This window comes from Setaria italica, chromosome IX (assembly GCF_000263155.2).
Source record: "Setaria italica strain Yugu1 chromosome IX, Setaria_italica_v2.0, whole genome shotgun sequence".
Lineage (NCBI taxonomy): Eukaryota > Viridiplantae > Streptophyta > Magnoliopsida > Poales > Poaceae > Setaria > Setaria italica.
In genome coordinates, this window is record NC_028458.1 from 40,445,980 (window position 1) to 40,460,471 (window position 14,492).

The 14,492-nt window shown below is 52.1% G+C and overlaps 3 protein-coding genes across 3 annotated transcripts; 1 reads left to right on the forward strand and 2 right to left on the reverse strand.

Moving 5' to 3' along the window:
- Window positions 1–713: 713 nt before the first annotated feature.
- On the forward strand, window positions 714–1,681 carry LOC101754190 (protein PAM68, chloroplastic). Its single transcript, XM_004983776.2, has one exon. It carries the CDS (start codon window positions 852–854, stop codon window positions 1,542–1,544), a length of 693 nt encoding a protein of 230 aa, XP_004983833.1. The 5' UTR covers window positions 714–851; the 3' UTR covers window positions 1,545–1,681.
- LOC101753795 (C-terminal binding protein AN) lies at window positions 1,674–5,934 on the reverse strand. The gene is made up of 7 exons (XM_004983775.3): window positions 5,216–5,934; window positions 4,314–4,482; window positions 4,021–4,151; window positions 2,726–3,499; window positions 2,554–2,601; window positions 2,191–2,307; window positions 1,674–2,051 (listed from the first exon to the last, which is right to left on the reverse strand). The coding sequence occupies exons 1-7, from the start codon at window positions 5,828–5,830 to the stop codon at window positions 1,977–1,979; spliced, it is 1,929 nt and encodes a 642-aa protein (XP_004983832.1). The 5' UTR covers window positions 5,831–5,934; the 3' UTR covers window positions 1,674–1,976.
- A 4,992-nt stretch (window positions 5,935–10,926) lies between these two features.
- On the reverse strand, window positions 10,927–12,303 carry LOC101754584 (transcription repressor OFP8). Its single transcript, XM_004983777.4, has one exon. It carries the CDS (start codon window positions 12,054–12,056, stop codon window positions 11,223–11,225), a length of 834 nt encoding a protein of 277 aa, XP_004983834.1. The 5' UTR covers window positions 12,057–12,303; the 3' UTR covers window positions 10,927–11,222.
- Window positions 12,304–14,492: the final 2,189 nt, after the last annotated feature.

A 14,492-nucleotide genomic window follows, 5' to 3' on the forward strand; every position in this document is an offset into this window, starting at 1 on the left:
AATCCTTGATCCGCACCTTTTCTTTGCATGATTTAACCTAACACAAACCGCATTCTGCCTTGCCACTCTCTGAAGGAAGAAAAGTTTTTTTGGTTACGCCTCCTTACTGGATCCAACCGCCACTGCACTTTACGAGCCATCACATGGCGCTGCGCCGTACCTGCATGAATCGTTCCCGCCTCGATTGATGGTTTCCTGCTATGAACAGCGTCGTCACTCCAGCTCAATGCCAAATGCCATCATTTTGGGGCCACAATTTCTGGACGATCCTTCAAATCTAAGGGACCGATGATCGCACACATGATACACCACGAACAGGTTAAGGCTTTCCATGGCCGGTCGATGCAAATCAGATCAGCTGGCTTACACGAACTGACGAACACGCCGCGTTCTGGCAGAAGCCCGCGCGAGGGGCCGTAGCCGGCGGCGTAGTTGTTGCCGTCCAGTGTCCACCGCCGCGCCCATTCGCCGCCACGGGCAGAATTCGTGACGGTGCCGGCGGCAATGGCTCGTACCAACGCCCCTTGTGATCGGCACCGGCGCGCGCACCCGAGCTTGCGAACGCCAGGTTGACAGCGGCCTTTTTTTTTCACTACCAGGTGGGCCTGCGCCTGCTGACATGGGATATTTTCTGTGGGCCCCTTTGTCCACTCGGGATATTTTCTGTGGTGCCGGCCGATGTCTCATCCAGATGACCAAAAGCGTAGTATCTCCAACACACGAACTACGCCCCACCACTCGCTCAAGGCGATAAGGCCATTTATCATCGGCGGAACCACGCACTGAAACGCCAAACCACGAGTGAGCTCGTCGTCGTCGTCTACAACGGTGAGACCACGGTGGCGGTAGACATGGCCGCCTTACTCCACCAAGCGGCTCTCCCGGCCGCAAAACCACCCCACCCATGGGCGCTCAACCCGACGCCCAGCCTGAGCCTCTCACCGCTCTCCAGGCGACGTCGACGCGCCCCAACCATCCGCTCGGCGGCCACGGACAGCAGCATCGGCGCCGGCGCAGCGCCGTCCGAGAATAAGAAGACCACCCGGAAGGAGAAGCAGCAGGAGCGGCGGCGGCAGCAGGACCTGCAGCACCGGCAGCAGCAGCTGATGATGATGGAAGAGGCGTCGTCGCTCGCGACGAAGCGCGACGGCGACAGCAACAGCGGCCGCCGCAGCGGCGAGAAGCAGGATGGCGGCGACGACGACGACGAGGAGCTGCCGCAGCCCGTGTTCGACCGCATCCTGCGCCGGATCATGTTCGCAGTGGGCGTGCCCATGGCATCGGGCGTGGCGCTGCTCAATGCGTACGACGCGCTCAAGCGCGGGCAGGGGGTGGAGGTGCCGACGTGGGTGCCGCTGCTGACCATCCTCGTCGCCTTCGGCACGTCGGCGCTGGGCATCGCCTACGGCACGCTATCGGCGAGCTGGGACCCCGACAAGGAAGGGTCGCTGCTCGGCATCGACGAGGCCAGGGCCAACTGGCCCGTGCTGTGGAAGGAAGAGATCGAGAAGGAGAAGGCCAAGGCGAAGCAGAGGAAGAAATGATGACTGGCCTTGAGCTGGACAAGCGTCCTGCACACTGAAAACCCTGGGCACCTTGTTACTGACCATGTAATATTCAGTGTGGTATAGTGTGATACCTTTCAGTAAACCAAAGGCAATAAAATGTAGTAGTTGAGTAATCCACACTTTGCATAGTCTTATTTAATTCTGCATGGGAAATACTCTGCAGTAATTTAGTTTGTCATACTGAAGAATTAAAATACAGATGCGACCTAAAACAAGCAGGCTGCTAAAAAATTTCAGTCACTATGCTAGGCGCAGGCACTAGAAGTCTAGAACAACACAGCCAAAGCTGAACAATTGGCAATAGGAAAATACGGGGCAGACCTAACCCGAGGACAACATTGGGTCAGTTGCTTTTGGCAGCATAGCCCTTTTTTTTTCTAAAAACATCATAGCCCTAAATCAGATATATTAATCAAGCCACCTGATGACACCATCTTCTTCACTCGGAGCTCCAAGGATCTCAAAATAGACCTCCAGTACAGCCTGCAGAAAATTTTACCCATCACGAAAGGTACAAACAAACGCATAGTAGCAGTGTGTATATTTCAGTTCAACATATTAATAGCGACATTTGTGCATCTTGCTGCTGTGTATTTAGAATGGTAATGACAAATGGACATACAGAAGAATTTTTGCGATTAACCAGTTTGCAGCATTCTGACAGGGACCCTTCCAGCATCCAGCTTTCGCAAACATCAAAAGAATGATTTGCGAAGACGAACTCCATCTTATTATTAGCCTGACAATGTAATGAAAGCCACTCAAACATATAGAAACACCAACAAACAAATGGAGCATTAACCATAGCATAAAGATGGATGTGGGCACAAACCTCCAATCAAATTTAGGAGTACCAATTACTACCAAATGTTCAAACAGTGCATAGTTGCTTGTCTAGGATCCTCTTTATTTCACTAACATACTAGGATACGAATATTCATATCTCACTTTCTAAGGTAAAAAAACACTAATAAAATGGTGGTACCTGCAATAGTTTGCCTCCAGCAACAAAAGATCGCAATCCCATAGTGTCCTGATGAGTATAAAACATATTATCAGTATCTGTAGGTTAACAGTATCCAAATTACCTGGCAGTTTAAGGAACAGGAAAGCAAAAATAGAACTGGAGAAAAAGAAGGCAACAACAGAAACATCACCTTGTTTCTGAAAGTGACTAGGAACTGAGCAGCAGGATCCCTCTTTGTAGCATTTGGTACCACATCAAGATACCAGCCACCACCAGCCACCCTCTCTCTTGAAACATAAAAACCTGAATTATCTCTTGTCTTTAGAGCAATAACAAAGCCTTCTTTTAGCTTCTCAGGAGGTTGTCTACCAAGCCCTGCAGGCAACTTATTTTCAGAAATTATCTCCATTGGAGATTCAGCAGAAGATTTCTGCTTATTTTTGGAGTCCTCAGGTGATGCAAATCGTGAACTAGAACTTAACACTTGGTTATCATCATCTCTGCGTGAAGAATAGTTACTTCCTCCTTCTACAGTTAACAATTCATCCATTTTCTGTTGTGATCTGCGGCGAGCAGGTCTCTTTTTCCCTTTCTTTCCAGACCGACTGCGTCTCCCTTCAGATCTGGAGCCAATACTATGAGATTGTGCAGAAGCTTGAGGCTCTTCAGGCTGTGAAATGGCTCTTCTCTTGTCATAATCTGTAGTTAATTGGCTTTCTTCTGTATGCTGCTCACCATCACCAACCTGTAAAGCATGTTCTTTTTCTTGTTTACCTAGTTGATCATCTTCACATCCCACTTCACTTATCTCTTCATCTTCATCAGAAATAACATTGTTTGGAACAACACCATCATAGAGAAAGGACTGCAATATTGCTATTGCTTTCTCCCTTATCTCCATCCACACCTCCTCACTGTAGTCTGCACTTCGAGGAAGAATTAACACATTTGGCATCTCACGCACCTGTGAGTGACCAATAAAGGCATAATTAGTATTTTAAATCATTTGTTCAAAAGGTGACCTACCTGTTGGGATATAATGAGTAAAGTGATCATCACAAATGCAGATCAAGAAAACTACAAAGCATATCAGCTGTTTGTCCTTATCTATGATAGGACACCATTTGTAGTTCTTCCATTATTTTGGTACTAACAGAAGCTGGTTGTATATGACTCGAAAAACTCCTTAGAGTATAAGGATCAAGTTTTCTATTGATATACCGCCTGATTTTCCCTATCCCCACCCCCAACTGAGCCAGTAGTGTATGTTAAAAGAAAGCCCATCTCATAATAGAATGAACTAGATGTCGTAGCATACATGATACACCGCTTCACAATGCATGGTGAAATGAAGCATATATTTCAATGGAAACCTATTTGGAACTTGGAAGAACAAACCAGGCCATCAGATGATATTGTATGTCTATAGTTAGTATATATGAATATCCAAATAAAAATCAATTGTGACAAAAGTAAGTTCAGTACCCATGCTTCCATCCACTGTGGACCTTCAGCGCCATCTAATGCACATCCAGCTATGGTGCCATCAATCAAGAGTTGTTTGAGGGCACAATCATCTATGAGCTGACAGCTACCAGTATTGACTATGAAAGCTCCTGCATTGCTCAAAATGTAGCAGTCCATAGTGTGTTATGGCATGAAGAAACAAACCAGATAAACAAATTCATAATTCACACAGGATGGGATTGCCCAGAAGAGGGGCTAAAACAGGAAAAAAAAAAAAGAGGAAGCAGAGAAGGAACCATCTTAGATCTTACCAGGCTTTATGTGCTGCAAGCGCTCGGCATTAAGTATGTGTGTTGTATCATTTGTCAATGCACAATGAAGCGAAACAAGATCACTCGCTGCCAATAAATCATTGAGAGTATCCATTCTTCTTGCCGCAGAAGGAAATACAATAGAAGGACGCTTTACTTTCCCAGTAGCCTTCATGTAGTGTCATAACAATTAACAGGGTCAGATCTACATCATGTTCTAACTTTATCACCATGTAATCCAGAGACACCATGATACAACTGCAGCGATATTATGAAATTTGCAGTAAAAAGTACTAGCACTGAGGATATATAACTAAAGTGGTTTTATTTTTGAAACTAAATCAAACTGAATACTACGTACTATTCATGGCTTCAACCTAGCAAAATTACTTTTATCTGATCATTTTAATGTAAATTACTCTAGATAAAATCTTGTGGAAAGGCAGAAAATGAGTCAATGCTCCAAAAAAGGCTTGACTAGGAGTTCGGGCTAACCCTAGGCACCTTGCACAATCAGATCTTCATCCTATTTAAAGGTACTAAAGCTCCAACATAAACTGGTTCCCAGGAATTGATTCCAGTACAAACATATTCTTGCCAGACATAACAGGAGTTCAACTAACGCCACCCATGAGGCAACAAACACAAATAGGACCACTAAATCTACAAGTAGGCAGGCGATAATACACTAGATGCCAAAATCATATCACCTTTACATGAAACGATCGCAAAAAAGCAGTGAGCATTTATCTGCTAATCATGCAGAACACACTTTAGAAGTTTTGAAATCACCTAAACTAACAATGCACAGGGACACACTAGCATTTCAATCCTAGAACAACAAAACCGGAAACTGCAGAGCAGATCACAGGCTGAAAGTGTCATAGCGGCGGATCCGGTACCTCGTATAGCGGATCGAAGTAGAGGACGCTCATGCGGAAGGCGAGGCTGCGCGTGGCTAGGCACCGCGCGGCGGCGTTGATGCCGACGATGCCCAGCACGAGCCCCCGGCAGCGCCGCATGCCCCGGCACAGCGGCTGGACGGAGCCGAGCCACCCGGCGGCCGGGGACGACGAGGAGGAGGCGTGTCGGGAGAGGAGGTGCGTGCGGCGGAGGAGGCCCAGGAAGAGCGCCATGACGGTGTCGGCGACCTCCTCGGCGCGGTTGGCGTCGACGTGGACGAGGCGGAGCCCCAGCTCGGCGGCCGCGGCGGCGTCCGCGGCGCGGTCCGGGGAGCCGAGGCAGAGCAGGAGCTGCCAGGGGCGGAGCCTGCGCTGCGCGGCGCGCGGGAGGAAGGCGAGCGAGGGGAGCAGGACGGCGGCGGCGGCCTCGACGCGGCCCGCGGAGAGCGCCGAGAGCGGCGCGTGCTCCACGGCCGCGGCGCCGGATAGGGCGTCCTGCTCCAGGGACGGGTCCTCGAGGCAGTTGAGCGTCACCACCAGCGGCTGCGGGTGCCCGCCGCCGGCGAGGGCGGCGGCGGACGCCAGCGACGCGGGGTGGGCCGGGCCGTGCAGCATTTTCTGGGCCCTTCGGCTGCACTGTGCAGCAGCAGCAGCGGTGCAGAGCCAGTCACCGCGGCGGGGCCGAGGAGAGTTGACCGCGCGTCGCGTCTGGGTGCTGTTTTCCTTTTGTGCGGCGGGCACGATACAATGAAAGCGACCGCTTTTGCGTGACCGTGCTTTGGAGTTTGGACTCGGTGCGCTCGGCTTCCGGCCGAGCGCCGAGGACAAGTGCACAACGAAAGGGAATCCCATGCGGCCATGCCGCGCCGGCCGGGTGGGTCGGGCCGTCGGGGTCAGTCTGGGTCTGGGCCGCTGCTAAGAGTCGGGGGCTGGTGGGCGCGAAGCGCACGTGATGATGCGCCGGCCCGCGTCATTTAAGCTGAGCCCATTGTGAGGTTCGCACGGTCTGCTAGGGCCGCGATGCGCTCGCGCGCGATGGGTGCGTTTGGCAGCCTGCACGAGCAGCCTTCAGCCAGGTCCAGGCGGTGCGGTTGCTCTTGATCGGTAGTCTGGACGGGTGACGGGGCAGGTCCAACTCATGCAAAACAAGAGGCCTCTCAACCTGGGAATGCAGGCTCGGAGGGGCGCTCGCAAGCTGGTAGGGTGACCCCCTGGTCTTCATCACGCACGAGATGGAAGAGGAAGTAGAGGAAGGGGGCAGGACATCCCGCCGCCAGCGCGACCCCACCTTCCCACCGCCGGGGCTACGCCGTCCCCCCCCCCCCCCCCCGGGTCTCTTTAACAGTGGTCGCGACGGGTCCCCAACGAGGTGGCCACGGTGGTGCCGAGGAGGAGGCGCGGCCGCTGCGACACTGAGGAGCGGCCTCAGGCGCGGACCACCTAGCGTCCCCCGCTTGCGACGCGAAGCAGGGCAGATCCGCAGCGGTCGCGCCCATCGCCGCCATGCCATCCTCACCGGAAGGCACCTGGTCGGCCACATGGGTGAAGAAGGGGTCGAGGACACTCAACGACTAGCGTTTCTTCTCCGACTTTGACTTGATGCATTTCTGGTGCATGGATGGCACAGTGTCGAAGCACGCAGGGAGCCAGCCATCGGCGTCTGTAGCTCCTTCTCCACCACCGGCACCCACGGCCCCTCCTCCCGCCGGCGCTCGCTCTCCTCATCCACTTCGCCGGCTCCCGCGACCCCTTCTCCTTGCCGGCACCATGACCCCCTACCCCACCGTCGGCGACCAGGAGGGCCGCCGCGGTGCACGGAGGCGCTCGGAGGCCACGGTGGCACCAGACGCACGGCGGACCCGTCCCCACCGCTAGCCGCTGCCACCCGTGGCCCTCCCAACCGGCACCCACGGTCTAATACCCTAATTTTCAACTTTTACAAATTAATAAAATTTGTTAGAATTTGCTAGAATTTAATTGCGTCTGTTGGACCTAAGGATTTTATAAGGCTTTATTTAATTTTCTTCTAAAATTTAGTTAATGAATTCTAGGAGTTCATTATTGCATTCATGCTGGTGCATTGATAATTTGAATTCATTTGTTTGATCCCTTTTAAACAATAGGAAAAACCTTTCTTTTTCCTTCTCTTTTCTCCTTCTCCTTTTGGCCCACTCCTTCTTTCGGCCCAGCCCGCAGCAGCAGCAAACCAGCGCCAGCCATCAGCGTTGGGCTGTCAGACCGGCTCGCTCGCCAGCCAACAGGCCAGCCCAGCAGCGGCCCGTTTCCTCCGCAGCTCCGCACCGCGCTGGCCCACATCCACCTCATCCCGCTGACGCCCGGGACCCATATGCCATCCCTTCCACCGCGCCCACACCTGAGCCGGACTCGAGCTCGAGTCCCACCCGCTCGCGCGCCCACCTCCGATGCTTGGCTCGCATGCCAAGGCAGCCCTCCCGAGCTTATAAAACCCATGGCTGCCTCTGAAGCCCGCTATCACCAAACCCTAAGCCCCGTGCCCGAGCTCCAGAGCCACCCGCGCACTACAACCCTAGCCACCAGGCCGCCATGCTCTACCTTCGCCGCCGCAGCCTTCCCGTCAACGAGATCATCGCCTGAAGCACCGCGAGGAGGTAAGAAAGCTTTCTGTGAAGATCCGATGCACTCCCGTGCCTTCTTTCATGTGCATGGGCTCACTGGAGTTGCCGTTGCCGCGCCGAGCCGCCTCTTTGAGTCGCGTGCCACCGTCGCTACATAAACCACCACGAGAACCACCTAGATCAGTTTGTCATAACCCTAGCTTTGCCCCGAGCCAACTCCCGTCGAAAATCGTGAACCGCTGCTCGTCGCCATCGCGCGCCGCCGTCTCCGCCGCCCACGCACCACCCGTCTCCTCCCGGCCTGCCGCTTGCTGTCCGATCGCACACCAGTGGTCTAGATCAGATCTAACCCAGGTCAATATCGGTTAAACCGAGCCGCTTGTGATGCTTTTGCAAAAAGGCTCCTGCTTTTCTCTCTTTTTGCACTCGAGGTCCCGCGCAGTTCAAAAGTAATTAGATTTAGATCATTTTTCTTCTGTTTAGACCCTTGCTTTTTTATAAAGTCCGTCTGCCATCCTGTTTGGTTCTTTTACACGTTAAACCTTCTGTTTATATGTTTAATTAGGTTTTAGCCTTCGATTTCTTTAAGTTTAGCTCCTGGAGGTTTAGTTTTTTCGCAGTTAAACCCCTGAACCTTGTTTAGCTTATATCTTTAGTGTTTTAAATCCGTTTTAAACGATTTCTTACGCCTATGAGTTCATGTTGATGCATAGATTAGTTTATGGCCTTGTTATGCTTTGTTGCTACTGTTTGATGAAGTTTTTTCTTATTTTATTCCTTTGTTTGCTTGTACTTGCTTGATGCGCATAGAAGGATTGCAGTTCGAGAAATTCGAAGAACAAGGCTTTGAGAACTTTGAGCAGCAAGAGCAAGTTTAGGAAGGCAAGACGTGCCCTTGATCACAATTTGATCCTATGCAACCTTTACTTTCATATTCAATACACATATGATATGCACTTTAAGTATATAAATATGATGGGTCCTATTTAAGGTGTGGGTAGTTTTATTCCTACACCTTGATCAACCTGGGTTTACTTCACTGTTGGGTAGTTCTTGCTTAGTTGCTCTAACTGGGTATGGTGGTACTAATGAACCAATGCTTAAATTTGTTTTATTTATGTTATACCTTCCATTAATACAAGATCACCATGCTTAATTGGAACACATAGAACCACCCAGGAAAATAGTACAACTATAAGAACTACATGGCTCTGGTCTTAGCTAAGTAATTAGAGATTCTAGTTTGGGGTAATCTTACCGAAAGTGCAATAGGGGGGATTGAGTCATTGTATAACCTGGTCCTCTTGGGAGGTGAGCTTTGCTAAGATACTATACCTACTAGGGAGGTTTATGCGCTCCAGACACCAAAACCTTAGCGGGTTACCACTTATTAGGGAATCTTTGTAAAGATCTCGTAGCGTCCCTATGCAATCACACCTTGAAAGTATGATACTGTGCTTGGCCCGCACAGCATGGTTGGGTCTAAAGTTCTTTTGAACTTTTACGTGACTTGTGCGTAAAAATGTACAACTTCTGCAGAGTGTAAAACTGTTATAACAACCGTGCTCACGGTCAAGAGCGGCCTGGACCCTCACATGATTAATTTATCGGAAGTTGAATTAAATTGATGTTATTTATTGTTGTTATCTTTATTTATGTTCATGCTTAATGTGGGTTATATAAATTTATACTCAGTAATTGTTGATAAAATTTGACCAACCAATTAAAATGCTGAAATGCTATAACCTATCCTTGCATAGCCTTACACTACACATTCTCCACGCTTACTGAGTCCCAACCATAAGTGTACCCACCCTTAGTAAAACTGCTGCTCAGACCAAGTCAACTTTGAGGAGGTTCTTGAAGACTTTGAGGAGTTCTAGGTGTACGTGTGCCACCAGTCAACTGCATGTGGAGTCGTCGGCATCCTTGGAGGTCCGCTGCTAGAATAAAGACTTGTTTTGCTATTCAAATTAAAGATTTTCGGTGATGTAATAAATTTAATACCCTCTTTACGTTATGGCACTGTCTATGGTATTTACTGAAGTCGTTGCATGTGTGAAACTTGATCCTGATGCACATGTAATTTATTCATCTGGTTTTGCCTTTAAAACCGGGTGTGACACATGGCCCTCCATGCCGCCAACATCCGCGGTCCTCCTCCACGCCGCCGACGCCAGTGCCTGTGGCGAGATCGACGGAGGGACCAGGCGAAGGAAGAGAAGACTGGAGAAAGGAGGAAGAAGTTGGTAAATCTACCTTGTAAAGTAGCCACACCAATTCATCAGCAAACATCCTCCCAACCCAACTATGTCATCTAACATCTCTAACATCTCTGTATACCATAGGTCTGGTCTATCTGGCTCAAGCGCGGCTCACGGGTCCGACTGATACCAAACACACCCGATGTGATCCGCCCCGCCGGAGGCCTAGTGGCATGGTCTGGCTGGATGGGGCGTGGACAGCCAAAAGTCGTATTGCTGGTTTTTTATTTTTGAAAATTGTATCGCTGGATTTATCGGTAGGGGATAACCACGCATCTCTCTGCATGAGCGCAACCTGCAATGGACTGGAACTCGGATCTAGCGACCGGCCATTCTTGGATCCTCCGAGAGAAGCAGCTCATCTGCTCCCGCTCCAAACGTGCGCGGGCGCTCGGCCGTGGTCTTTCACTCCAAAAGAGCCCCCCGCCTGGAACCATTCCACATTTCTACCCCTGCCGCCAAGCGTCCGTGCGGTGCCACCGATGCAACCAACGCATCTCTTCTCTCTACCATGCGCAGCACGCCACGCCACGCCACGGACCGCGCGTCCTTTTACATGTGCCCGTGCGAGTGCCGCGAGCCCGCGACGGATCCCATCGGTCGGGTGAGCACGCACGCATGCATTCGCCCTCGCGCCCGCCCGCCCGCGGTTGCCGCGCACGCCAAAAGCCAGCGCCATCATTTCGCCCCGCGGCCCGTAGCACCTAACGAACACTCCCACTACCAGCAACAAACAAAGCAGTCAAGCGCCCCGGGGATCACGGGCGGCGCCTCTCCCGTTTGGCCATTTCCACAGTCCAGCGGCTAAAAGCGACGTCGTAGATGGAGGAGATAGCGCGAGTGCACCTTGTACCACTATCTGCAGTTCTGCACTGGATGTCTGGATTTTCAGAGGGAAAATACACTGAAAGTCTGGACGCAGCAGCTTAGGAAAACAAGGCCCATGGAGCCATCGGTTTTCCTGCTGGCCCGTCCGTTCAATCGTTTGTACACAACCAGTCCACAACCTTGAGTCCTTGATGAAACCAATGCGTCAAGAAATCAACAAACAAAAACCCTACCACGCGCGCAAACCTCGCCTCACTCGTCAAACGGGGGAAATGCAATCGATCGACCGGGATGGACGGATCGGGCGAGCGAGCGAAATCAAGCGCCGCGCGTCGTCGTCGCCAGCTGTTGCTGCTGCTTCTTCCTGCGGTGGGCGACGAGGAAGTCCGGCGTGCGCTCGTACCCGGCGAAGACCTCCTCCCAGATCTCGGCGAAGGCGCGGAGGATCAGGTGGTGGTGGTGCGGCGAGTTCAGGGACAGGAACCGGTGCAGCAGCTCCCGGAGCTCGGCGCCGCCCACGATCTCCTTCTCCACGATCATCTGCAGCATGGACCGCCGGAAGTCGGCGAGAGGGTCCGCCGACTCCTTCACCACCGCCACGCTCTCCTCCACGCGCCCGGACCCACCGCCGCCGCCCTCGCTCACGGTCCGGCGGTGCCGCCGGCCCCCGCCGCCGTTCTGCTTCGCGCCGGCGCCGGAACCGGCTTCAGCTCCGTGGCCGGGGGCCGCCCCGGTCCCGGCGTGCAGGAACCGGACGCTGCGCTCGAGGTCGCCGAGCTGGCGCAGGAGCGCGGACAGGCTGGGCGTGCTCTCCATGCTGCTGGGGCCGTCGTCGGTGGTGGTGTCCGCGTAGAACGACGAGGACGAGAACGAGGAGGGGGCCTCCGCGGCCGGCCTGTCCCCCGCTCTGCTAGTTCTCCTCGCCTTCGCTGCCACCGTCGTCGTCGTCGCGGTGGTGGTGGCGGACACCGTGGTGAGAGGGGTGGTCGACGCGGCGGTCTGCGGCGTGGCCATGGGCGACTGCTTGTCGGAGCCATCGGAGATGGACACGGCCTTGGCGCCGCCGCAGCCGCACATGAAGCCGCGGGCATTCTTCTTGATGCGCAGCCCGCCGCCGGCGCCGCGCCGGCGCGACATCACCAGGACCTTCATGGAAAGGCTTCTCCGATCTGACGACGGGAGAGTGCAGTGGGCGGTGGAGAGAGAGAGAGGCGGCGGCCGGAGGCTGTGCTCGCGTGTGCTATGTGGTGTGGCGTGCTGGAAGGAAAAGGAAGTGGGGTGAGGAGATTGAGGACAGGAGGAGGTGTGCTGGGGGCGAGAAATGGAGAGGCCTTAAAAAGAGGGAGCGCCCTCTGGTGCACGTTTGATGCCGCCGGAGGACAGGATCGGATCAGCAGCCATGCAAAGTCAAACGGCTATATTAGTTTTTCCTTTCCTGCGTGGACGCGATCAGCAGGTGCTAGCTGGTGAGAAAAAAAGGGTCAGATGAAAACAAAAGCACAAACTTTTTCCTTTCCTTTTTGACATCGCAGGTAGATTATACTACCTCCATTTTTATTTATACGTCGTTTCCGACAGCAACTTCATCGTTAATTAGCGTTCGGTTACCACCACCGATGTCAAATAAACAAAAAACCGGAGGTTGTATTTGTCAAAATCAGAATAGATTGGCACCATAGTTGTCATTCTTGTAACGAGCATAATCAATCTGAAATCCTCCGTGCATGGATCTCCAAGTTTGGTTGTAGACAAATAGCCAACTCATGAGTTAAAAGTTTGGTAGGATACACATTTCCTCTAACCCTTTCATGAGTATATTTCATTTTTCTCCCGTGTACCTTCTTTTTCCTCTAACCCTTTCCTTGAATCATCATGGGGGGAAAAGGTCTCTACCATTTTCATACTTAACCGCGCCAACTATTATTTTTCCTCCACATACAGATCCATGGAATTATCAACTCACGATGTTCAACTTAACATTACCCCGATGAACCATGCACACGTGTAGTACGCCAAAAAAAAAAAGAAAAGCGTTGGCACCTCTTAAGCCTGCATTTATGCTAATTGCATTGGAATGAAGAAAAGCGTGTGGTTAGGGTAGCTATTCTTTTGGAATCGGAAGACCCTACCAAGCGGTACGAATCATCTTGTTTATCACACTCCATCCGTTGGCCTACTATACACACATTGATGTGGGATGCCTTTTGGAAAGAAACAGCACGCAGGCTAGCTAGCTGGCTAGGCTATCTAGAGCGGCTTTGTCCCATCCGCAGCCGTTGACACATTTCCATCGCGCTAGGTAGGGTGTCATTAGGCAGCCTTTGTGGATTTGAAAGGATTGGAGTGTTGTGTTATCCTAATCAAACTTCCATTTAAACATGCATTCATGCTAACGTTTGCATGAACAGGTGCCCCCCCCCTAAACATGCGGCCGGTAACGCCACTACGTTGGCTCATGTCTTGTTTTGTGCCAATGATGTTAGTATATGGCATCCTGATAGTTGCCACCACCATCGATCATAGGTTGCGCTATTGTTTAAGTTTGAAGAAGCGCTAAGCTGCATTATTCGCGCACTTGTCCGTTTGCATTAAAACATGGGCAGTCACGTCGAGCAAGACGGACGACACTGAATGGAAGAGATAACATGCTACATATTGTGGCGCCCAGGTGGTGTGTACAGTGAATTTATAGCGTGTTCATGTGCCACGATTGATGGTCAGCATTATTTTTGGACGGAATTCGTTCATCGCTCCAAGTCGAAATCAATCCCGATCGGGAAACCGCTGGATCGGCGGCGGTGCTGTCAATGGCATTGCGAATGAGGGAGGTTGATGCAAATTTGGTGGCTTGGTGGTGGTTAGTTGGTCGCCGTTGATGATCGAGCTATATTTTGGCGGCTGTGTGTGCCAATGGGTGGACAGAAATGGACTGTCAGTCCCAAATTGCCAATGTATTCTGCACACTCAATTCATTTATTAGTCGTTACCAACTTACCATACTACCTACACATAGTATAATCAGGGGAAGTGCACATATTATACTGGCACCGTTGCCGTTGGATCGACAGGGTTGGGGTTGGGAATCATGAAACGACACCGACCAGGCCGTGTCCAATCAATTGCGCGTGAACCCGTCCGGAAGCCCATAAACAAACGAACGAAAAGGGGGAAGCTTTTGGCGCCTCAATGATCGCAGCTGTCACCTAAAACGCTCGCAAGTGTGCTTAAGCACATCGATTACGTACGTACAGTACCCTACACGGCGACACGGCAGGTTGCTTGTGCCAGTACGCCGTCTCTCTGTGCCGCACTGACAGTCCGACACTGCCGGGGAGGTTTAAACTAATGCCTGGCGACTAACGGCCACCCTCCATTTGGACGACGACGCGTCTTGCGTGATGAGAAGAGGCGACCAGCGAATAAACTCGGCAGCCGATCGGCACCCATCATCCGGTCTCGGCCCCCACGGCGCCGGCGCTGTTCGTTCTCGTTCGGCCATTTGGCCGGCGGGGGACGGCGCGGCAAGCCGGCAAGGGCTCTCGTCGCTGGAATGCGAATTGGTTGGGTGCCGCGGCTCGCGCGCGCGCT